The 24,808-nt window shown below is 47.0% G+C and overlaps 1 protein-coding gene across 6 annotated transcripts in view; it reads left to right on the forward strand.

Moving 5' to 3' along the window:
• Window positions 1–24,808, forward strand: part of SIDT1 (SID1 transmembrane family member 1) — a 91,935-nt gene that overhangs the window by 38,906 nt on the left and 28,221 nt on the right. For all 6 annotated transcript variants that reach the window (XM_073310113.2, XM_073310122.2, XM_073310073.2 and 3 more), the window contains exons 4-10: window positions 596–641; window positions 8,550–8,651; window positions 10,052–10,135; window positions 17,144–17,237; window positions 20,367–20,438; window positions 20,860–20,953; window positions 22,399–22,442. In XM_073310113.2, the coding sequence (XP_073166214.1) occupies window positions 596–641; window positions 8,550–8,651; window positions 10,052–10,135; window positions 17,144–17,237; window positions 20,367–20,438; window positions 20,860–20,953; window positions 22,399–22,442 (536 nt within the window). The remainder of the gene's footprint in view (window positions 1–595; window positions 642–8,549; window positions 8,652–10,051; window positions 10,136–17,143; window positions 17,238–20,366; window positions 20,439–20,859; window positions 20,954–22,398; window positions 22,443–24,808) is intronic.

Here is a 24,808-nt window from a genome sequence, read left to right on the forward strand (position 1 = left end):
AAATATTCAGCAGGAATATGTTTTCAACAACCTTTTTTGTTTTGGGGAAAAAAAACTGAATCAAAGCATGTTAATCAGAGTTAACCTTACTGGAATGGAACACTTTGATTTTTCCATTTCAAACTGCCTGTTTCTAAATGTATTTTATAAATCATAGTATAATATAAAATAAATAATTCAAAATAAAGTATGAAAAAATATAGATTTTTTTTAATTGAACCATTCATTTTGCAGGAACTTTGTGAAATTTCAGCTTTTTATTATGATTTGGATTTTTTTTTTTAATATTGGACTTTCCCTTGGAACAGATATTCCAGTTCCAGATCAGCTCCGTGCTACTACCCTGTCCCAGCAGGAAGGGCCTGACTCTCTCTCCCAGTGCTTAAAGCAAGTAGGACTAGTTTGAAAAGAACCGTTCCTACAAACATAGAAGTGCAAGTCCCTCACTAACGCTTAGCTCGCAGCCTTAAAGTCTCCCTGTGCTTCATGAATGCAGCTTTGAAGTGCAGTTCTCTGAAGATGCTGTGTGTGTGTTGGAGCATTTATGCTGTGAGCGTTAGAAAGTCTTCACTCTATTTATTTCTATCTTTTTTAGGACAGATAAAGCCTTTAACTTCACTGCCAGTCCTTCTCAGCCTCAGGTAAGCAGGAGCCCTACGTGACATCAGCTGCATGCGTCTTTTCACACACAAATGAGTTCCAGTGTGATCCTAGCAGTTAGAGATGGCAAAAAGCTATAGGATCAAACCCACTTCCCTCTCAGGATGCAACCTAGTCCATTGCTGTGGCATCTGTAGGGTAGAGTGAAGGGGTAGCACTGCATAATCTCTGCCCCTCCTGGAGCAGGTGCCAACCCTCACACAAGATATTCAGTCAAGCAATTGAACAAACCAGAAATGTGAACTGGTGCAAACAGACATCATACCTTGCTGCAACACTCCACAGGCCCGGCAACCTGCACTGGATGTGGATTCACGGCGCTGTGTGCTGCTGGAACAGAGTGCCCAGTATGGACTTCTGCACTGTTGCAAGTTACATTGGTTCAGTCACTCTACTACAATTTGCTGAGATGCAGTCAGTTCTCTAGTGCAGACAAAGCGGCAAAGGATGCATCAGACTTCAAACCGCTACCAGCGCTTGAGTGGTCTGAAAAAAAAGTGGAGGGGAGGGGAGGGGTGTCTGTCTGCCCATAGCCCTGCCTAGCAATCAATTTTGCTCCTCCCCACTATTGTCTCTGCTCCCCCTGCAGCTCCTGGGGCTCTTTCTCCCCCGCCAGGCCTGGGAGAGGAGGGTGAGCTGCAGCAGGATCCCCTCTTCCACTTCCCAAGCTGAGCGTTACCAGGAGGAAGAGGGAGGAGCAGGGGAACCATCCTGTCCCCATTGCTCACAAGGAGTGGAGCCTGCTCCTTTCTCCCTCCTGTGAGGAATGATGTTGGTTTTTGAGGGGACAGGGGCGAGCTCTGCCTGCTTCGTGCAGCAGCCTGGATTGGCTGCTCTTCCCCAGGGAAAGCAACTAAACAAAGGGGTCTATGCCTCCCCCCTCCCCTCCAGTGGTACTAAAAATGTGCCCCTCCCCCCGAGCATCCCGGCTCACTATTTATCATAGAATCACAGAATATCAGGGTTGCAAGGGACCTCAGGAGGTCATCTAGTCCAACCCCCTGCTCAAAGCAGGACCAATCCCCAATTTTTGCCCCAGATCCCTAAATGGCACCCTCAAGGATTGAACTCACAATCTTGGGTTTAGCAGGCCAAAGCTCAAACCACTGAGCTATCCCTTCCCAGAGCTGCAACCCTCAACACTTTAAGTACTATTACCTCAGCTGCAGCCGGAAGGTGATGTTCCGATTGATGAAATCATGACTCACTGATAGGTACAGACTCTTGGTTCAGTCCAGCCCTCTGACATCTGGAATGTCCAGGCCAGCAGCCATTTGGGGTTTTCCATTGCTGCCTCTGCCAGCACAAGCAGATTTTTCTAATTCACGGCACTGAGGATCATTGTAGCAGCTCTCTTTAGCCATGAAAACCAGCCACTTCTATGGATGTGGGGATTCAGAGGGTTTCTCTTTGAAGATGAGTGGGGAAGTCCACCCCCTGGAAGTAGTGCCAATTAATCTAAGATCCAATCTGCAGATGCTTGCCAACAGATCCGTGGTGTGGAAAATCGGTCCACTGGCTGCAGATAACTGTTCTTTCCAAACCGCAGCATCCTGGAATCTGTTCACTCATCACAGTCAAGACTGTGTCAAATACCCTCTTCCTAACCAGCAGGCTCCTATTATAGCCTTACTGGTACATCTGCATTTAGATGACTTGGGTTTGTATCCTGGCAGACACTATTATATGGTTCTTTCTACTCAGAAACTCTCTCATTAGGTACTATGGATTTTTTTTAGATACAGTGATATTTTCCTGCCTTTTGGGCCTCGTCTGTCCTTTTTCTATTATTTATAGCCAGGCATTATAATATTCCCCTCTTCTTATCTTTCTGCCATGTTTAGTAGCTCCTATTAAGTCAAAGTAGTCTTCTCTTTCCAGAAATCTCCGTTGATCCATTTTTTGCCATCAGGCTTCTTATATTATTCTATGGACACTTTCATATAATTTTTATTTACCATTAGGAACACGGAGATGGTGCTGTTAGTTTCTTAGGCACTTGTACAAAGCCCAATAAATTCCATAGGAATCTTTTCATTGAATTTAGAGGGCTTAGGATCAGGCCCTGAGCCATCTTTGATGGAACTGCAGTCCATTTGTCACAGTGGATAACATACAAGATTGTTAATTTTACTTTAGGGTCAGGATGCCCAGAACACCATTTTAAAAAAACACCCTAATATAGGCTCACACTATATGTATACTCCAACTAAAAAAAATACAGCAAGAGGACACCCCAAATATGCCACTATGGCTAAACAACAGAGTAAAAGAGGCAGTTGGGGGCAAAAATGCATCCTTTAACCATTGGAAGTCAAATGCTACTGAGAAAAATAGAAAGGAGCATAAACTCTAGCAAGTCAAGTGTAAAAGTATAATTAGGCAGGCCAAAAAAGAATTTGAAGAGCAACTAGCAAGAGACACAAAAATTAACAGCAAAAAAGTTTGAGTATATCAGAAGCAGGAAGCCTGCCAAACAATCAGTGGGGCCACTGGACAATCAAGATGCTAAAGAAGCGCTCAAAGAAAACAAAGCCATAGTGGAGAAGCTAAATGAATTCTTTGCATCGGTCTTTACTGGAGAGGAGTTATTATTTTTAGTTGACAAATCTGAGGAACTGTCCCAGATTGAAGAGTCCATAGAAGAGGTTTTGGAACACACTGATAAACAGTAATAAGTCACCAGGACAAGTTGGGGTTCACCCCAGAGTTCTGAAGGAACTCTGATATGAAATTTTAGAACGACTAACTGTGGTATGTACCCTATGGCTTAAATCTGCTTCTGCACTAGATGATTTGCAGATAGCAAATGTGATCCTGATTTTTAAAAAAGGATCCAAAGGCAAATATGGCAATTATAGGCCGTAAGTCTAACTCCAGTACCAAGCAAACTGGTTGAAACTATAGTAAAGAACAGAATGATCAGACTCCTATGTGAACACGATTTGTTGGGGAAGAGTCAACACAGTTTTAGTAAAGGGAAATCATGCCTTACCGATCTACTGGAATTCTTTGAGGGGGCCAACAAACGTGTAGACAAGGGAGATCCAGTGGATATAACAGAAGTACTTGTGGCACCTTAGAGACTAACGAAAATTTGTTAGTCTCTCAGGTGCCACAAGTACTCCTGTTCTTTTTGTGGATACAGACTAACACGGCTGCTACTCTGAAACCAGTGGATATAGTGTACCTGGACTTTCAGAAAGCCTTTGACCAGGTGCCTCATCAAAGGCTCTTAAGCAAAGTAGGCAGTCATGGGATAAGGGTAAAATCCTTCTGTAACTGGTTAAAAGATAGGAAATAAAGGGTAGGAATAAATGGTCAGTCTTCACAGTGGAGAGAGGTAAATAGTGGAGTTCCTCAAGGATCTGTACTGGGACCAGAGTTGTTCAACATATTCATAAATTATCTGAAAAAGGGGCAAGTAGTGAGGTGGCAAAGTTTGGAGACAATACAAAATTAATCAAGATAGTTAAGTTCAAAGTAGATTGCAAAGCTTTACAAAGGGATCTCACAAAATTGGGTGACTGGGCAACAAATGGCAGACGAAATTCAAATTTGATAAATGCAAAGTATTTAAACATAATCCCAGCTATACATACAAAATGATATGGTCTAAATTAGCTGTTACCACTCAAGAAAAATCTTGGAGTCATTGTGAATAGTTCTCAAAAACATCTGTTCAATATGCATCGGCAGTCAAAAAAGCGAACAATGTTAGGAGCTGTTAAGAAAGAGAGATAATAAGACAGAAAATATTATACAGCACTATATAATTCCATGGTATGCCCACACCTTGAATACTGCATGCAGTTCTGTTCACCCCAACTCAAAAAAGATATATTAAAAATAGAAAAGGTACAGAGAAGGGCAACAAAAATGAATAAGGGTATGGAGCAGCTTCTATATGAAGAAAGCTTTTTTAAAAACTGGGATTGTTCATCTTAGAATAGAGACAACTGGGGGGATATGATAGAGATGTATAAAATCATGAAAGTTTCTCCACTTTCTGTGGAGAAAGTGAATAAGGAAGTGTTGTTTACCCCTTCACATAACACAGGAACTAGGGGGCACCTGATGAAATTAATAGGCAGCAGGTTTAAAACAAACATAAAGAAGTATTTCTTCATACAATGCACAGTCAACCTGTGGAACTCGATGCCAGGAGATATTGTGAAGGCCAAAACTGGGTTTAAAAAAGAATTAGATGTTTTTATGGAGGATAGGTGATCCATCAAAGACTATTAGACAAGATGGTCAGGGATAAAACCATGCTCTGGGTGTCCCTAAACCTTTGACTGCCAGATACTGGGACTGGACGACAAGGGATGGATCACTGGACAATTGCCCTGTTCTGTTCATTCCCTCTGAAGCATCTGGTATTGGCCATTGTTAGAAGCAGGGCCGTCCCTAGGGGGTGTGGGTCCCGGGGCAGAAGTGATGTCACTTCCAGGACAAACCGTGCTCGTGGCAGGTAGGGGAGCCTGGAGGAGGCAGTGCCTCCCCAAATAGACCAGTTTGCTCCCCCCCCCCCAACACACTCACTCAGGTTCACCTGCCACCTAGTGCTGGACAATTGTGCCAGCCCGTGGGGCCCGGAGTGGTCACCCCGATTCGCCGTCCCCTAGCGACGGCTCTGATCAGAAGACAGGATACTGGGCTAGATGCACCATTGGTCTGACCCTGTATGGCCACTCTTATGTTCTTATACAACACAGGATGGGTGCCTTTTAATTGGCACACCACCATTTTTATAAATCAAATCAAGTAAGTATTGAATGAATTGACCTAGACTCTTTTTACAATCTAGAGCAATGCAAGAATAACCCCAAACAAGAAAAGGAAATACAACTATAACAAAAAGCACTCAGTGACCTTAGTGCTCAATTTCTGCCCATTTCCCAAGTGCTGAGAAAGGAATTTAATAAAATTGCAAGTGAGAGAGGTGTTTTATTATGCAACTAAGGTGTGCAGATAAGGAAAAGGTTACTGTTTTAATTGTTTCAAAGAACAAGGCTAGGACTATAACAGGGTTTAAAAGAGAACTGGATAAATTCATGGAGGTTATGTCCATTACTGGCTGTTAGCCAGGATGGGTAAGGAATGGTGTCCTTAGCCTCTGTTTGTCAGAGGGTGGAGATGGATGGCAGGAGAGAGATCACTAGATCATTACCTGTTAGGTTCACTCCCTCTGGGGCACCTGGCATTGGCCACTGTCGGTAGACAGGATCCTGGGCTGGATGGACCTTTGGTCTGACCCCGTATAGCTGCTCTTATGCTCTGAACTGAGTGTCTGAGTGGTGTGGGTCTGACGAGCCATAACTAATCTCTATGAGAAATTACAGGGCAACTAGAGTAAATAAGTTTCATATCTGATGTTAAGAAACGCTTCAGTTACATTCCCATTAAAATGGTTTCCCCTTTAACTGTTTTCACTGTTTTTTTCTTGGTTGTAAAGTCCATTGCTCATTCGTACAACCAGAGGAAAAGAGCTGTTAAAAGGTGTTTACTTAGATCAAATGCAGCAGCAGTCAGCCAGGAGGTGAGCAACTATAAAAGGAACAGTGGGAACTACGAGACAGTTTTTCCTCCTGAAAATTTTGGAAGCTCTTGTAGATAATCACTCAACAAAAAGTGACCCATTTTAGCATGCCCTTGTGATGAAGTGGGACTGTTCTTAAGATTTCCTCTGAATACTGTAGGGGTGCCTCAGTTTCCCCGATGCATTTCTTAAGCCTCTAAGTGGTGGGATAAGGGGGTGTACTTGTTGCAGAGCAAAGGGCCAGTGTACCTAAATGGCCGACACTCTGTCTCCTGGCAACTGATGGCCTGGGCCCTTCCCCCCTGCAAGGTGATAGCTAAAGGGGTTGGAGAACAAAGGAATCAGGTGACCTCCTGGCCCGGGAAAGGGACAAAGCCCAGAAGAGGAGGGGCTGAAGAGTAAGTCAGTTGGAAGCTGTCTGGGGACAAGAAGTGAAGTGCAGATGTGGTTGTCTGGCTCACTGCCCCCCAAAATGAACCTGGCTGAGGAGTCCTGTTCTCTGTACCTACAAGCTCTGTTTTAGACCGTGTTCCTGTCATCTAATAAACCTCTGTTTTACTGGCTGGCTAAGAGTCATGTCTGACTGCGAAGTTGGTGTGCCGGACCCTCTGGCTTCCCCAGGACCCTGCCTGGGTGGACTCACTGTGGGAAGCGCACAAAGGGGCAAAGGATGCTAAATGCTCTGAGGTCAGACATAGGAAGGTGGAAGCTGTGTGAGCTTTATACCCTAAAAACAGTCTGCTCACAGGGAGGAGACTTCACCAAAGTCCTAACTGGCTTCATAGGAAGCAGTTCCTGAGCATCGCACAGGAACTCCATACAGCCCTGTGCTGGGAACTGCTCAGGAGGATGCTATGAGACTTCCTATGTTGGTCCTATGTTAATTCCGTACTTGGGGAATTACCCAGGGGGCTGTTCCACCCCTTTTACATTCAGAGGAGTATAAAGTTTTCCACCCCTGCTGAAGGTGGGGTGTCTGTGTAACTGGTTCTCAGGCTCTGTCGGCAGGTAGCTGCAGATTCTTGTGGTTTTTGGCCAGAATGAAGGGACTCTGCATAGATCTGAAGGAACAGGTTCAGCTGATTTTCCAAGTGGCATTTGCTAGGATTTACAGCTGTAACACAGACATATTTTCATTTCACGGTAAGCCCTTCTTGTCTGTAAAATGGATACAGAAACTGGAAAACTTGGAAAAATTCTGGTTCAGTTCTGGTTCGCTCAAAATTGGAAGCAGGAAAACTGCTTTGTGAGGGAAATGATTCTTGCCTGTCTCCAAAGATAGGAGTATGAGGGCTTGCTCACATATAAGGGCTGTGAAATGAACTTAATTATTAACACACATCCGTGGAAGAGCTGAGATTAGAATTTATAGTCTGCTGGATCACAGGCCAGCATGACTTAAACCCACAGCCAAAAGCAAAGGGTATCTTGCAGTTGGTGCTTTGCCTGTGTACTGCCTGGAGTCATGCAAGAAGCAATGCAAAGCTGGAAACATGCTCAGTGCAGCTGGAATGTTTGGAGATTTTAGTAGCCGGTCTCTAACACCCTGCACTTAGCCTGTGCAATTGGCAATTTTCACAGGCTTATCCTCTGGCCAAATCTGGATGACTTTTCATGGGGATAGAAAAAGATACTTCTGTGACTCCAGGGCTATCCCTTAGCCAAATTTCGAATCCCAGCTCCAAAGCATGGGGGCACTACAGTTCTTCAAAGAAATTAGGAAAAAATTATTAGCATTGGCAAAGCTACCCTAACATCATTCTCAGAAATGGCGAACCCAATCTCCCTGAAACTTCAAAAATCAGCCAGAGGAAAGTAGCAATCACTGACTTTTTTTTTTTTTTTTTGTGGCTAAGTCAGAACCAGAGGAAAATGTTAGGCAATCACAATTATAGCCTACAGGCTTCCGCCCCTCCCCTGCCTATGTAATGGCATTCTAAATTGTACAGAAACTGCTGGAGGCAATTGTTGCCATTGAAAACACTTTACTATAAAATCCCACCTTTTTAAAAACATTATTGTATTATGTTGGAGTATTATGATGAGCAGGAGTTGAAACTGAAACTGCTGAAACTCTGGTGCCATGGAGGTATCTGGGGTTAAACTCTGTGCGTAGAGGGGCTGGTGCAGTCTGTATCTTTGGCCAGCCATTGAGAGGAATACAAAGGCCTTTCAAAACACTTGAACTCCAGGTGACTAGTTGGACTGCAGAAGCTTTCCATGCCTGATTTCTCAGCCTAGATACAGGGGGCTGTTCTGTTCTTTTGGGGATGTTCTGGAGTCAGTGGCAGAGGGACTCCTGAACTGTAATGCACAAATGGGAGCACTGATCCTGTTTTTTCTGCAGTATTTTCTGTACAAGTTCCCTCCAGATGTGGATTCCATCATCATCAAGGTGGTATCTGAAACAGTCTATCCCTGTTCTGTTGTCTCCGTCCAGGATATTGTGGTAAGTCTAGAGAGGGGGCTCTCAGCCTTCAATGGCAGATAATCTAGAGTGTAGGCTCTGGGCATTGGTATCCTACCTCTATCACCATGTGTGATGTATTTCAACCAGTAGAGATATGAAGCCTCAGGGGCCTGTACTGCAGAGTAACAATACAGGAGGAGCTTGAAGGGAGGTGAAGGGCCTGTGGAAGGAATGGGAAAGGACTAGCTGCTGAGTTCTAAGTAGCTCCTCAGGTGATATTTTTACCAGTGTTAGTGAGGGTAGTGAGCAAGTTAATGATTACGCTCCCATCCCAAGATCTGAAGGTGCTTTTCCTTACCTGGGAAGTGGGACAGTACCATTCTCTCTTCATTTTACAGATGGGTAAATGGAGGCACAGAGAGATGACATGAGGTGTCTTCTTTCCCCCCATTTTCTCTCACCATCCCTCTCCCAACCTTCTTTGGTCACTGTTCCCCCTCTCTCTCTATTACCTGACCCTTTGTCCTCCCCTTTTCTTCTGGCCCAATCTCCCCCCTCAATCTTTTTCCTGAATTCTAGTTCATACCCTCTGGTCCTCTCCCATTCATGCCATGACTGCCTCCTGCAGGTGGAATTTGCTGTTGCTCAGAGCCAGGAAGCAGCAGTATGGGCCACCTATTTCTTCTCCCTTCCTGCCCTGCTATGCAGGATGGAGAGGCACACTCAGAGTGAGGGAGCAGTGAATAGGGGAGGGAGAGGTGAAGGAAGCAGTCTTGAAACCCTGAGAGCAGCCTCTAATAGCTGGGAGGAGGTGGTGAAGTGGAAACAACAATCCTGGCCTGCAGCCCTGCTCATGAGTGGCCTTTCAAATGACATGACTGAGAGGGCGACAATGCGGGCAAACGTGTGACTGTCACTCCACATGGCAGGTACAGAAAGGGGAAACATGGAGCTAGGGGGTCTGTCGTGAGGAGGTTGGGGATATCAGGAAAATGAGGACCAGGCCTAGACTCATAGTAGAGCAGCTTAGATTGCTATAACAAATGTCTTCTCCCCTCTGCTTTATTGGGGCCTTCAACTGAGAGATTCAGAGTAAATGACCTGGCTGTTTGAAGCTGGGTCCTTGCTGAGAGAGACCACTTGAGCCCTGGCCATGGCTGGTATTCTCAGCACAGCTTCGCTAGCCCCTGTATGCCGCTGAGGTTGCTGCCTGTGGGACTCCAGGCTGGTCTCCTTCAGTGCTCTTCATGAAGCCCTGGTGGGGAGGTGAGGGGAAGATGAAAAAGCCAACTTGAAAGCCCAAAGGAGTGTATTTTTATTAGGTTTATGGGAGTTTTTTCCACATCAGGCCTATCGAGGAAAGCCAGTTTGGGCTCCTCCTGGCTCAGAAAATGCAGTTGGATTTTTCAATTTTTTTTTATTACTTATGCTTGTTTTAGTGTCCTGTGTATGATCTGGACCACAATGTGGAGTTTAATGGTGTTTACCAGTCCATGACAAAGCAAGCTGCCATCACTGTACAGGTGAGATGTTGATTTTGTCAGTGCTAATTTCCAGTGACCCTGTGTGCCTCCTCTCTGCTTAATCTTTTTATCTGTGGGATACTGGTGCTCAAGATCAGGGGTTCCTGTGCTTTTGGATAGCATGGCCCACATCTTAATACAAATGGAGAGCCAGTTTCAGAGAGAGATGGTGACTTGCCTCAAGCCACACAGCAGGTCAGTGGGAAAGCTGGTTTAGGAACAAGGAAGTCTCCCAAGTTCTAGATTTCCTTCTTATTTCTCTAAGAAATGACTGACTCCTAGAATACATTTTATGTGCTTGAGCCAGTCACATGCTGCTTTGCAAAAAAGGGGACCTATTTTTATGGGTAATCTCAACAGAAGGGCTGAATTTCTGGTATGTGTCCTAACTTCAGGCTTTTGAGCCTGCCAGCCACTGTCTCCAGGGTCTTCACACTTTACCCTAGGTGGGCAGGTAGGGAAACCCAGATCTGCCCTTTGCACTGAGCTGCAGCCCAGGGACCCTGTATGAAGCAGAGGAGATCTGTTTGTTCAGACCCTCTTCTGTATCCCTGGGCTGCTTCCTACTGTGACTGGCATCTAGTCCTTCCTCACAGTAGAGTTGTCAGGCATCCGGTTTTCAACCGGAATGCCCAGTCAAAAATGGATCCTGGAGGCTCTGGTCACTGCTGACTGGGCCATTTAAAGTCCGGTCAGCAGCGCAGTAGGGCTAAGGCAGGCTCCCTGTCTGCCCTGGTTCCATGTGGTTCCCTGAAGTAGTTGGCATTTCCCTCTGGCTCCTAGGTGGAGGTGTGGCTATGGGGCCCCTGCGCACTGCCCCTGCCCTGAGCACCAGCTCCGCAGCTCTCATTGGCCAGGAGCTGCTGCCAATGAGTGCTGCGGAGGCAGTGTCTGAGGACGGGGGCAGTACGTAGAGCTTCCTGGCTGCCCCTCCACCTAGGAGCTGGAGAGAAATGCCAGACACTTTTGGGAACTGCCTGAAGTAACTGCCACCCAGAGCCCGCACCCTGAGTCCTCTCCTGCACCCCAACCCCTGCCCCAGGTTAGAACCCCCTCCCACACCCTAACTCCCTCCCAGAGCCTGCACCCCCTCCTGCACCCCTACCCTCTGCCTCCGCCCTGAGCCCCCTCCCGGAGCCTGCACCCCATGTCCCTTCCCACACCCCAACCCTCTGTCCCAGCCCTGAGTCTCCTCATGCACCCAAACTCCACCCAAACTCCCTCCCAGAGCCCGCACCCCCTCCTGCACTCTGAAGCTCTCAACCCCAAACCAGAGCCCACACCCCCAGCTGGAGCTCTCATCCCCCCTACACTCACACCCAAACCCCTGCCACAGCCCAGAGCCCCCTCACTTCCTGAACCTCTCATTTCTGGCCCCACCCTAGAGCCCATACCCAAAGCTCAGAGCCCATACTGCCTCCCACACCTTATTCTCCAGCCCAGATCCCATTCCCACACTCCGAACCCCTAATTTCTGGCCCCACCCCAGTGCCCTCACTCAGCCTGGGGAAAATGAGTGAGAGTGGGGGAGAGTGAGCAGTGGAGAGAGGGGAGATGGAGCGAGCGGGGCTTGGCATCAGAGAAGGGGCGGGGCCTCCGGAGGGGGTGGGGCAGGCATGTTCAGTTTTCTGCAATTGGAAAGTTGGCAAGCCTACTTTAGTCTTTTCCCCAGCTGACTCTTCTGCTGGTCCCAAAACAAAGGGGATCCAGACTAGTTATGAGAAACAACAAAGCTACTGTACGAGGCCTATCTGTCCCAAAGGGGCTCTGCTCCTTCGGAATCTCTAGTTAGGCCCTGTCCCAGCTGATCCTGCTTTCCAGGCAGCTTCAAGGCAGTCATATCACAATGGTCCCCTCTGGCCTTTTGAATCAATGTAATCTGGATAGGCTCTGGCCCCAGCCAGGCTTTCTTTCACAGGGCTCGCTCAAGAGGCCCAGTCTCTCTCCCAGTTAGCCACCGTTGAGCAGTATTTTTTCCTCTTTTCTCTCCAGGCTTGACACTTTGCACATGTGCAACGGGGTGGGGCTGACTGATCCCACAGGCTCTCATTAGCTCCTTCCTGATGATCAGCCATCACAGGCTGCTAGGTTTGGTGTTTAGGCATTTGAATCAGTGGCCTGGCTTTCAAGAGTGGAGAGCACCTGCAGCTCCCAGTCAAATAAACTGGTCTGCAAGTGCTCAGTACGCTTGAAAGTCGGGCCAGTGATTTACATGCCTTAATATAGACCTAGCAGCCTAACTTTAGGCCCCCAGTGTTGAAAAATCTTGCCCTGAAGGCTTAAAGGAACGCTAACCGGCTCTCTGGTTTACAACGTACTTCTCATTCTAGTGTCCCTGTGCGCTCCCACCTGACTCACCACTTCAACTTCCTGCTTTATAACTCATGGGAGGCGTGCCAGTATCCTGGTGTAATGGCACACTACAACCTTAAGTTGACCTATATTAGGTTGACTTACAGCCACGGCATTAATTACTGTGGTGGGTCATGTCCACGCTACCTTTCTTCTGTCAGTGGTGCACGTCCTCCCCAGGAATGCTTCCACCGACTTAAGAAGGGCTGTGTGGGGAGCTGAGTACCTGGGCTCTCAGCTCCTCTCTCAGCTCATTGCTGGGAACCTGGCTGGGCTGGCCCTTCTGATGCCCTGCTCCCTGCCAGGAGCCCGGCTGCCCCACCCTGGGCTCTCAGTGGGGAGTGGAGAGCTGGAGGGGGCAGCCAGGCTCCGGGCAGGGAACTGCATGGAGCTGGGAGGAATGACAGCCAATCTAAGTAACCAGCAGTCTCTATGCAGACACTGTGTTGCCCTAACTACATCAGCATAAGCCCTATGGCTCTCAGGGAGTTGGAGTTATGTCGGTGTAGTAGGGCACTTACATTGGTGGGAACAAAGCTGTTGTGTTTACACTGACATAACTAAGGTGACGTAAGCAGCCTTACGTCGACCTAACTCTGTAGTGTAGACCAGGCCTTAGTCCAGTGTAACTCTCATACTCCAGGTGAACATACCTGGTATGTATAGTTGTACCCTTTGTGGCATGTTATTGCTTGTGACTGGTTGAACAGTTGCTTAGAGAGGCAATGTGGACTGAGCTGAGCACAGGTCTGGAAACCAGGACTCTTGTGTTTTAATCTTGGCTCTGCTTCTCCTAATGGGTGCTAGAACAGGACTTTGAAAATGTAAAGTGCTAAGTGTATGGCAAGATCTATATTCAAAAAGTTACACCGGTGTACTAAATTGATTTAAAATGGATCAACTTACACTAGTGCAGACCCCTAATATAGGCACACTTATCCTGGTTTGAGCTTCATAGATTCATAGATATTTAGGTCAGAAGGGACCATTATGATCATCTAGTCCGACCTCCTGCACAACGCAGGCCACAGAATTTCACCCACCACTCCTAAAAAAGACCTCACACCTATATCTGTGCTATTGAAGTCCTCAAATTGTAGTTTGAAGACCTCAAGGAGCAGAGAATCCTCCAGCAAGTGACCCGTGCCCCATGCTACAGAGGAAGGCGAAAAACCTCCAGGGCCTTCCAATCTGCCCTGGAGGAAAATTCCTTCCCGACCCCAAATATGGCGATCAGCTAAACCCTGAGCATATGGGCAAGATTCATCAGCCAGATACTACAGAAAATTCTTTCCCGGGTAACTTGGATCTTACCCCATCTAAAAACCCATCACAGTCCATTGGGCCTATTTACCATGAATATTTAATTACCAAAACCATGTTATCCCATCATACCATCTCCTCCATAAACTTATCGAGTTTGATCTTAAAGCAAGATAGATCTTTTGCCCCCACTACTTCCCTCGGAAGGCTATTCCAAAACTTCACTCCTCTGATGGTTAGAAACCTTCGTCTAATTTCTAATCTAAATTTCCTAGTGGCCAGTTTATATCCATTTGTTCTTGTGTCCACATTGGTACTGAGTTTAAATAATTCCTCTCCCTCTCTGGTATTTATCCCTCTGATATATTTATAGAGAGCAATCATATCTCCCCTCAACCTTCTTTTAGTTAGGCTAAACAAGCCAAGCTCCCTGAGTCTCCTTTCATAAGACAAGTTTTCCATTCCTCGGATCATCCTAGTAGCCCTTCTCTGTACCTGTTCCAGTTTGAATTCATCCTTCTTAAACATGGGAGACCAGAACTGCACACAGTATTCCAGGTGAGGTCTCACCAGTGCCTTATATAACGGTACTAAAACCTCCTTATCCCTACTGGAAATACCTCTCCTGATGCATCCCAAGACGACATTAGCTTTTTTCACAGCCATATCACATTGGCAGCTCATAGTCATCCTATGATCAACCAATACTCCAAGGTCCTTTTCCTCCTCCGTTACTTCTAGTTGATGCATCCCTAGCTTATAACTAAAATTCTTGTTATTAATCCCTAAATGCATGACCTTACACTTCTCACTATTAAATTTCATCCTATTCCTATTACTCCAGTTTACAAGGTCATCCAGATCCTCCTGTAGGGTATCCCCGTCCTTCTCTAAATTAGCAATACCTCCCAGCTTTGTATCATCTGCAAACTTTATTAGCACACTCCCACTTTTTGTGCCCAGGTCAGTAATAAAAAGATTAAATAAGATTGGTCCCAAAACTGATCCTTGAGGAACTCCACTGGTAACCTCCCTCCAGCCTGACAGTTCACCTTTCAGTAGGACCCGTTGTAGTCTCCCCTTTAACCAATTCCCTATCCACCTTTCAATTTTCCTATTGATGCCCATCTTATCCAATTTAACTAATAATTCCCCATGTGGCACAGTATCAAACGCCTTACTAAAATCTAAGTAAATTAGATCCACTGCGTTTCCTTTATCTAAAAAATCTGTTACTCTCTCAAAGAAGGAGATCAGGTTGGTTTGGCACGATCTACCTTTTGTAAAACCATGTTGTATTTTGTCCCATTTACCATTGACTTCAATGTCCTTAACTACCTTCTCCTTCAAAATTTTTTCCAAGACCTTGCATACTACAGATGTCAAACTAACAGGCCTATAATTACTTGGATCACTTTTTTTCCCTTTCTTAAAAATAGGAACTATGTTAGCAATTCTCCAATCATACGGTACAACCCCTGAGTTTACAGATTCATTAAAAATTTTTGCTAATGGGCTTGCAATTTCTTGTGCCAATTCTTTTAATATTCTTGGATGAAGATTATCTGGGCCCCCCGATTTAGTCCCATTAAGCTGTTTGAGTTTCGCTTCTACCTCAGATATGGTGATGTCTACCTCCATATCCTCATTCCCATTTATCATGCTACCATTATCCCTAAGATCCTCTTTAGTCTTATTAAAGACTGAGGCAAAGTATTTGTTTAGATATTGGGCCATGCCTAGATTATCCTTGACCTCCACTCCATCCTCAGTTTTTAGCGGTCCCACTTCTTCTTTCTTTGTTTTCTTCCTATTTATATGACTATAGAACCTTTTACTATTGGTTTTAATTCCCTTTGCAAGGTCCAACTCTACTTGACTTTTAGCCTGTCTCACTTTATCCCTACATATTCTGACCTCAATAAGGTAGCTTTCCTTACTGATCCCTCCCTTCTTCCACTCCCTATATGCTTTCTGCTTTTTCTTAATTACCTCTCTAAGATGCTTGCTCATCCAGCTTGGTCTACAACTCCTGCCTATGAATTTTTTCCCCTTTCTTGGGATGCAGGCTTCCGATAGCTTCTGCAGCTTTAATTTAAAATAATCCCAGGCCTCCTCTACCTTTAAACCCATAAATTCTTCAGTCCAATCCACTTCCCTAACTAATTTCCTTAATTTTTGAAAGTCAGCCCTTTTGAAATCAAAAACCCTAGTTGCAGATTTATTTTTGTTAATCCTTCCATTCAATTTGAACTGAATTAGCTCATGATCACTTGAGCCAAGATTATCCCCTACAACCATTTCCTCTATGAGATCCTCATTACTCGCCAAGACCAAATCTAAAATGGCATCCCCTCTAGTCGGTTCAGCAACTACTTGCTGAAGGAATCCATCAGCTATCGCATCTAGGAAAATCTGAGCCCTATTATTATTACTAGCACTCGTCCTCCAGTCTATATCTGGGAAGTTAGTCTCCCATGATCACACAGTTTCCATTAGTATTTACTTTATTAAAAACATTAAAAAGGGCTCTATCCATATCCAAATTAGATCCCGGCGGTCTATAGCACACCCCAAGCACTATCCCAGGGGAGGCTCTAATAGTTTTCTTCCCCAATTTAATTGTTGCCCAGACAGACTCAGTCATATCCATTTCATCGCTTCTTATTTCTTTACATTCTATCTCATCATTGATATACAATGCTACTCCACCACCTTTACCTTTATTTCAGTCTTTCCTAAACAGCACATACCCTTCAATACCTGTAGCCCAGTCATGACTACTATTCCACCAGGTCTCTGTTATACCTATAATATCTGGTTTCACTTCCTGCACCAGTAACTCTAGTTCCTCCATTTTGTTACCTAGGCTCCTTGCATTAGTGTACAAACATCTTAATTTTTGCTGTTTGGCCTCACTCACATTCTGTACCCTATTAGGCACGGTTATTTTACTACCAGTATAACCTATTAGACTTGTATCTACACTTCACTGAAGCTAAACTGATTTAAGTGAAGTTTACATGCAAGTGAGGCTCAAACCAGCGTGTGTCTTTATTAGGGGTTTGCTCTAGTGCAGCGGTTTTCAACCTGTGGTCTGTGGATCCTTAGAGATCTGCAGACTATGTCTAAGCTTTCCAAAGGGATCTGCACCTTCACTCCAAATTTTTGGGGGCCTGCAAATGAAAAAAAGTTGTAAACCACTGACTAGTGTAAGTAGATCACCTTTTTTTTCTTTTAATTGATGTAGTTAGATCAGTGCAAGTTTTCTAATCTAGACCAGGCATTTAACTACATTGAGTTCTTTAACTGGCATGGGAGAGGAGACTCCTCCTCTGCAGCCCTGTCCTCCCTCGCTTTTCACAAGGTTCTCTCTTGTTTGTTTCTGTGCAGAAGAAGGACTTCCCAGGCGAGCAGTTCTTTGTTGTGTTTGTCATAAAGCCAGAGGACTATGCCTGCGGGGGCTCTGTGCCTTCCTCTATCAAGGGTAAGATGAACTAGGGGACTGGCACAGTGCACCACAGGGGTGGGGAAGGGTGAACACCTTATGTTACGGTTTGTGGCCCTCCTGTGGAATGGCAATGCTGTACGTCAAAGGGAGCCACTGCAAGGAAGGGTCATTGAAACAAAGGGAAATGGGAGATCCCAAAGGAGGAGTCTGGGTAGAATGCATCTTTGCAGACCCAGAGCTTCTTGCAAATCTTGTGGGGTGGATCCAGGAGCTGTATCTGTACACAGGATCAGGCCAGCCCCAAGAGTTGAGATGACAGTTTGGAAGCAAGGAAGTGGTTCCTGTGATTGGTAATTACTAGGCTGATCCACTGTAGACATGGAAGAAAGTAGAAATTTTTTAAAAAAAAACCCTAAATATTTTTTTCAGCTGGTGATAGAACCTTCCCTGCCCCCCAAAATTACATTGCTCTGTCAATGCATGTGCAAGCCCTTCGAGAGATACTATGCAATAGTCATCCCATGCAGGCCAATGCCAGCAGTGTGCTCGGCTCCGTAGAAGATCCAAAACTAAGGACAGTGTGTGCCCCAAGAAGAAGAGAAAAGTAGAGGAAATAGAAATGCACTGGGAAACTAGAGGGGAAAGATTTAGGTCTTGCTTTTACCCAGTAGTTATGATAAGTGCACGTTTTACAGGCATCTCGGAAGAAGTGGGCTTTTACGGGGATTTGAATAATGAGAGGATAGTGGCTGGCAGGACAGGAGAGTGGTAACTCCATGCACAGGGTGAGTGTGGAAAAAGGCACAGAGATGAGTGTGGAGAAGGAAATGAATACCAATGACATCAGTCTCAAAACCCTGGAGAGGAGAAGGTGTGAGGGAGACTAATGCAAAAGGAGAGAAGTTATAGGCCATGGTGGGATTGTGCAGAGCTTTGAGAGGGAGAAGAAAACCTGGAAAGTTAATTCTGTGAGCAAGAGGGGGCTGCCATGGTCTGAATGAGTGAGCCATCCAGAAGTAAGTGTCAGCTTGATAATCAAGCAGAGCTGGTTAAAACTTCATCCCCTCCTCCTCCAATACAGCCATCTTCCTTACTTGAGGAGATGGTCCACATGGTCCTTCTCCAGAGGTATTCAATGGTCCAGGAACAGGAAGAGAAGAACCAGGTGTTGCATGTGAGCCGGGGTTGGGAATTAACAGGATGGGTGGTGAAATGGGAGAGAGGGGCTTGCAATGTTCAGTGAAATGATGGGGTGGCCAGAGAGAGGATATTTTAATGACTGAGAAATCACACTGGGAGCTTAGTGAAGACACGATGCAGGGAGAGGACTTGTTGGGCAGAGGGCCAGTTAGCCCAGGATCAAAGATCAAATGAAGGCCAGGAGACTAATGGTTGGAAGGGATCTCTATGTCAAAGTTGAAGTAATCAAGAGTGAGGGTGGGGGAGGGGGAGGGAGAGGAGGTGGTGTTGCCAGAGAGGAGGAGGAGGAAATAGAGGTAAGCCATGGATTTGACAAGATGTAGGTGAGAAGAAGAGGCAGGCCTTGTGGGAGCAGGAGAGGGGAGGGAAAGGAGGTGTTCCATGGAGGAGGAAGGACAAGGTGACCATATGACAGAGAGATGACATACACTCTGTGTGTATGGTGCGCAGAGTGTGGCTGATTGGAGTGATGACAGGCCTGGCAAGGGGAGATGTATTTTAAATATGTTACACTCCTACCTTCCCCTTGTAGCCTGAAGAAGGTTTATGTTCATTTTCTTAGCTCCTGTCCGTGGCTCTAAGCCCTGTGCAATATTTCAGATCCACAGGACACCTATTAAACTGGCATAAAGCCAACCAGCCATAGTGTGTGTAACCTCTGCATCGAATCCCCAATTCCATGCACCCATCAACCCATCTCTGCCCCAAATGCCTGGAAGAAAACAACACCCAACAACCACCCCATGAGCTTTGTAATGCGCCTGGCAGGTTAACAAGTGCAGGCTCTGGTGGACCAGCCGGAAAGCAACCTCCCAGTGCAGATTATGGAGCACTGGGGTAATGTGCTCTCAGCAAGATTCAATGGAAATCTGCACTTGCTTCAGATTCCAAATGGTCTTGCCGAAAGTTGTCAGATGTAGATTGTGCTGCAACAGTCTAGTATTGAGGCACAGATCTGTGTACTAAGGTAGCTGGCACTGGTGGGAGAATATGATCTTTGCTGCAGCTGCTACCTAGCCCTCTAAGAGCAGTCCAGGTTTGTAATAAAATTCCCCTTAGGAAATCAGTAATAATCTACCGATAGCACCTCTACAGCTTCCCCAGTCAGAAAAGACATACGTCTAACACCCAGGTGGCAGTCCAGAGAGCCTCAGGAACCAGCCCTTGAGTGGATGACACTGGCTAAAACTCGAGCGGAGAAGCGTTTGCCTCCATTGAGATTGACAGCTCAGCCCAGAACAGGAGAGGTGGTTTTTTGTTTTGTTTTGTTTTTTTTATCCTCAAAGTACTGTGAAAATTCCTCCCAGTGAGAGAAGTGCGACTGTCATCAATGGGCTGCTCAGGTTCACCAGGCTTTCTCCCACCTGGAGCATGGTGTGCGACTCCCTGCAGTATTTTCTGGTTTGCACAGCTCTGTCCATCATGAAGCATTTGACACATTTACACACCCACAACTGTAACAGCCCTCCCCCCCAGCATTCTGCACAACCGTTCTGGAGGGAGGCAGGAGAAGTTTGTCTAAGGATTCAGCACAAGTCTTGCAGCGTGAGATCTTTAACAAGGGAGCCCCCTTGATCGCCTCTCCACGGGTGTCAACGTCTCCTCGTGCGCTCCACAGGCAGCTTTGTGGACCGATCGCAGACTGCGAGCGAAATCCCATAGTTTACGGGGTGGGGGTGATGAAATACACTTTGGGCTCAGCCACCTGAAGCATCACAGGTTTCTAGCGTCAAGATGTAGGATCGAGCAAGAGCCGTGGGAAGACTTTCCCAGCCATGCCTGTGGCTTCACCACAAATGGTGACATGTGGCTGTTCACCATACGGTTGTGCCAGGATTCTAGCCTCATGCAAATGGAAATGGGTACATCCAAGAACAGTGCTGGGTCCGGGCTACTTCTCAGGTGAACGAGTCCCAGCAGTGTTAAATAATGTGTTTCTGATCCAGTGCACCTTGCTTCTTACAGGAAAGGGCAACCACACCTGGAACCTACAACGAACGAAGAGCCTTCAAGTGACCATTGTACCCTCTATTAAAGGTTAATGTCTCTCTGAGCTATGGTCCAGTATTGCTGGGGAGCTCCAAGGTGCTCCACTCTGGGCTTCTCTTACCAGGAGGTGTGGTAGGGAATAGTACGGGGCACTCTGTGTGGAAGCTCCCAGCTAATTCAGTCCCAGCAGGAGGCACAGCAAGGACTGGTATAGGGGTGTCTGCTGAGGGACTGTTCCAGCGCCAGCCTTTTCCGGCAGGGAAGAAATGCCGTCTAGGAGGGGGATGGTGGCACTTGCAATGACTGGAGTTCATGCAGTCTGGGGCACTGGCACTGGGAGACCCCCCCCCAGCTATTTCAGTCACAGTCTCTACCAGCAGGAGGTGCTGTAGTGAGCAGGGCAGGGATGCTAGCTGCGAGGGGACTGTTTTCCCATAAGCTGACCATCCTCCCGTTCCTCCTTCCCCAGAGTCTGACTACGTGCAAGCCATGCTCTTCAGCTTCCTGAGCTTCCTCTCCTTCTACCTGGGCTCTCTGATTGTCGCCTTTGTGCACTACGTCAGGTGGGTGAAGCAGTTGGACAATGACTACGTTCAGGCTATGCCTGTGGCTTTTTCTTTCTCGGCTGAAATGCCCCACCCTGCAGTGAGCCAGGCATCCGAGCCCAGCGGGCTAAGGGAGTTCCTGGCCACCCAGTGGGCCCTTCTGTGAGAGAGGAATGGGGGGGGGGGCGTTTGGCACCCTGTGCCCCAGCCCGTAGAGAGGAAGGCAAGTGCCAGGGCACTAGAGAGACACCAAGCATCTGCTGCATGTGTGTGGGTTGGTACTTACTCTGCCTGCACTCTCTTGTGGGGCAAAGAAGAAACGCGACATAACCAGGACAGAGCAGAGGCCTCCAGGGCACCAGAGAGGCAAGGAACCCATTAAATTGCCAGGCCAAGCCCCGCTCACAGCTCAGCAATGCCTTGATTCCCCACTCCCCTGAGCTCTTGCCCTGCACTGAGGGGAGAGGCCCTGCCTTTGAGATGGCACCAGATGCTTCCTCCTGCTGCAGGTTGGAGAAAGGCCGAAGCTTCCTGCAGCCCTCCTCAGCCAACCCAACGATGGCTTTTTCCTCCCCTTTTTCTGCTGCTTGCTGGCAGTGGGATCAGAAGCTGTGGGCTACATCTCTTTGGAGTGGCTGGCATGTACTCTCATCCCTGCCAGCCCCTGCAGCCCTCAGGGGCGAGTGAGGCAGCCAAGAGGGTGTTGCTCCCTACAAGAGCTCCCAGCAGTGAGACTCCTTGTGCCAGTTGCCCCAGCAGCACGGGGCATGATTGTAAAGTGGTGCTGGACAAGGAACCCTGGTGTGTCAGCAGTTACACAAGCTGCCGGCTTGGGCAGTGATTCAAGCGAAGCATTTCTTCTGTTCCAGGACATAAAGAGCTCAGCAAGGAGGAATCTTTCTCCCCGCCCCATGCCAAACATTGCACAATTGGCCAGGTGCATTGGGGTTGGTTATACCTGCCTCTCAAGTTCCAGATGCTGGCCACTGCCAGAAAACAGGATGAGCTCTCTGGATCCTGTCCAGTAACTTCCATGAACCCTACCTCCTGTGTACTGCACTGATTCAGATCCCTTCCAAGCCATGTGGGTTCCAGAGTGTGGGAAGCTGGGCTGTGGAAAGCAGATAGGTGGCTTTTCCCAGTACACAGGACCGAGGGTAGGGTGTGCCATATTAGATCGCATCACTGGTCATGCCTCTGACTGTGGCCAGTAGCTGATGCGTCAGAGGAAAGTGAAGCCTTTTCTTGATTGGATCTGTCTGATTAGGCATTGCTGGAAGTGGAGATCTAGATAGCAGGACCCTGGGGTTTGCATTCCCCAGCCCTGAACAGTTATTTGTTTTCCAAAGCATTATGCAGCGCTGCGGTCTTGCTTTTGAGATGATACTGCAAAGACTGGCCTAGTGGCAGAAATCTGGAGGGTTTGTTGAGTTTTCAGGAGTACCGTCTGTGCTTGTTTTCAGGATTCAGAGGAAGACGTCAGCTGGGCGACATAGTCCTGAGGATGGTAAGCCTCTCACAAACTATGCTACAGTGTCAAGGGGTAGGGGATGCCGCGACGCCCTCTGCCCATGCAAAAGAGAAGCTTTTCCCTGCTACCTTCAGTGCATTTCAAACCTCTCCTTGTCCACTCACCCCAGGATCTTTTTTTTAATTGTGCGTTTTAGTGCTGGAGTTCCCCTATTGAGCTATATAACCGTGCTCTGGACGAACCAGTTCAAGGGAAGTTGATTTCTCATGAGACACACAAAGGGCATTCCGTCCCTGGGGCTGATGCCGGGGGAGGGGTGGGGCACTTAATGCTGTTTGATGGTCTTGTGAGGCGGACCCATTTTAAGCAAAGGAAGCTAGAGTCGGCAGGAGCTCTATTGATTTGTGTGTTACAGATTTGGATTATTAAAATGCACAAAATGCAGATTAACATTCATAACTCCCTGGCTGAGTCACCTGTTCCTTTCTAAACAAGTGTATTCAGTTGCTCATACTAGCCTCAGGAATGTTTCTTTTGGACTGAAATGTGCCCTGCCCAATCTAAACTTTGGGTCAAATTTTTTTTAAAAGGTCGGGTTTATAGAGCTCAAGGAGCAAATGACTCATTCAGTTAGCACGTCTATTACGTCTTGTTTACTTTACATGGCACCCACATTTCAACATGCTCCAGATTTGTATGTTGTCAAAGCATGATTGCATCGTAGAGGTCATTAGGGGAAGATGGTGGTTTTGGCAGGTGAGTGTAGGGTAGGGTAGGGTGACCAGGTAGCAGGTGTGCAAAATCGGTACCCTTTTTATGGGGGGGGGGTATAGTTGTGTATATAAGACAAAGCCCCTAATATTGGGAGGTCTGGTCGCTCTAGCATAGGGGGCAGTTGGGGTTTCTGGTTCCTGGAGAGGTATGGGAGGCTATGTCTGAATGTTTAGTGCCTAGGAGGAAGTTGAAGCGTTAGTCATAGGGGAGAATGCATCTTCTTCCATTCATCTGCACCCCTAGGAGGGGAAAGAATTACATTTTGACAGTGGGAGGAGCTTGAATACCTAGCTTCCCACCCCAGCAACCAGCTACCCCACTTTCCCCTGCTCTAATATTTACCACTGGCTAAGCACAGTCATGTAACTGGAAGTTTTTATACTAGAATGAAATAGTAAGCAACAATGTAAATTGGCATTATTAGGGATTTGAGTTAATTATTCAGTTTAGATGAATGGGGGCAATTCACTTCTCAGAGCTAACAGTTCAGGCTGATGGCTGACTGCATGCGGCATCGTTTTAACTCTGGTCCTGTTTGGAAGGTTTTCTCTTCACAACCACGAGGGCGGGCAATATAATGTGGTAAATGAGAACTTGGGTTCTAAAGCTCAGTTCTGTGGCGGGGGTAGCTTCTGCTGCAATATGGTAGAACATACGGGGGTGCTCATTATAAGTCACTAGAACCAGGAGTCGAAAATAAAAGTGCCCATATCCAGGTGGAATTCAGGGAGGCAGAATGGAATCTTTCTAGGGCCTGGGAGGGGATATCCAGATGGTTGCAGAAGGGAACTTTTTCTGAGCACAAGAAGCCACGACCTCAGCAGGGTAAAGGGGCATCTTCCAAGAAGGTGAAGCCTGGGGCAGTATTTCCTTGTGCTCCCTGTGCTGGAGCCAGATTTCTGGAGACCGATTATCTGTTCCAGAGGACGGAGATGCTCAGAGCATCTGATGCACAACCGCCTTTGTACAGGAGAGGAAAGACCAATGCTGCTCCGGATGTTTCCAGCAAGACCATGGGCTACAGAAGCTGCCCTTAGCCTAAAGGTGGAGGTTTGAGACTGGGCTCCCTGGGAGAGAGGATCAGCTGGATAAAAGACTGCGATCAGACGTGCCCTCAGCCATTTGGTGCGCGTGTGCGCTCGTGCGCTCTCTCTCTCCCCTATTATGGGAACTGCCTTTTTCTGTTCTCTCATCCATAGGTTTTCTCCTCCACCCTGGATGACTTGCCCCTCCTGTTACTCCACTTCACCTCACCTCAAATGCCCAGCACTACCTGCCCCTCTCCCATTGCCACTCCCCTACCCCTGCTCAGCCTCCCCACACCCCTTTTCTGCTCCCCTTTCCCCCATGTTGCTCCCCTCTGCAGCATAGTCTAGAGGAATGAACACAGGAGTGGGAGGCTGGAGGTCCCAAGTTCTCAGCCTGGCTCTTCAACTGACTCACTGCGCGGCTTCAGGCAAGTCGCTTCAGCCCTCTGTGCATTTCCCCATCTAGGTTCCCTTGTGCCTCTCAGGGCTGTGAACACTTTAAAATGCTAAATAAATGTTAAGTATTCCTACCCCTCCCTCCCTCCGTCTGGAATGCCCTGACCCCACTCAGCTCCCCTTGTAATATCCAGTTCCCCACTC

Source organism: Lepidochelys kempii, chromosome 1 (genome assembly GCF_965140285.1).
Source record: "Lepidochelys kempii isolate rLepKem1 chromosome 1, rLepKem1.hap1, whole genome shotgun sequence".
Taxonomy (NCBI): Eukaryota; Metazoa; Chordata; order Testudines; family Cheloniidae; genus Lepidochelys; species Lepidochelys kempii.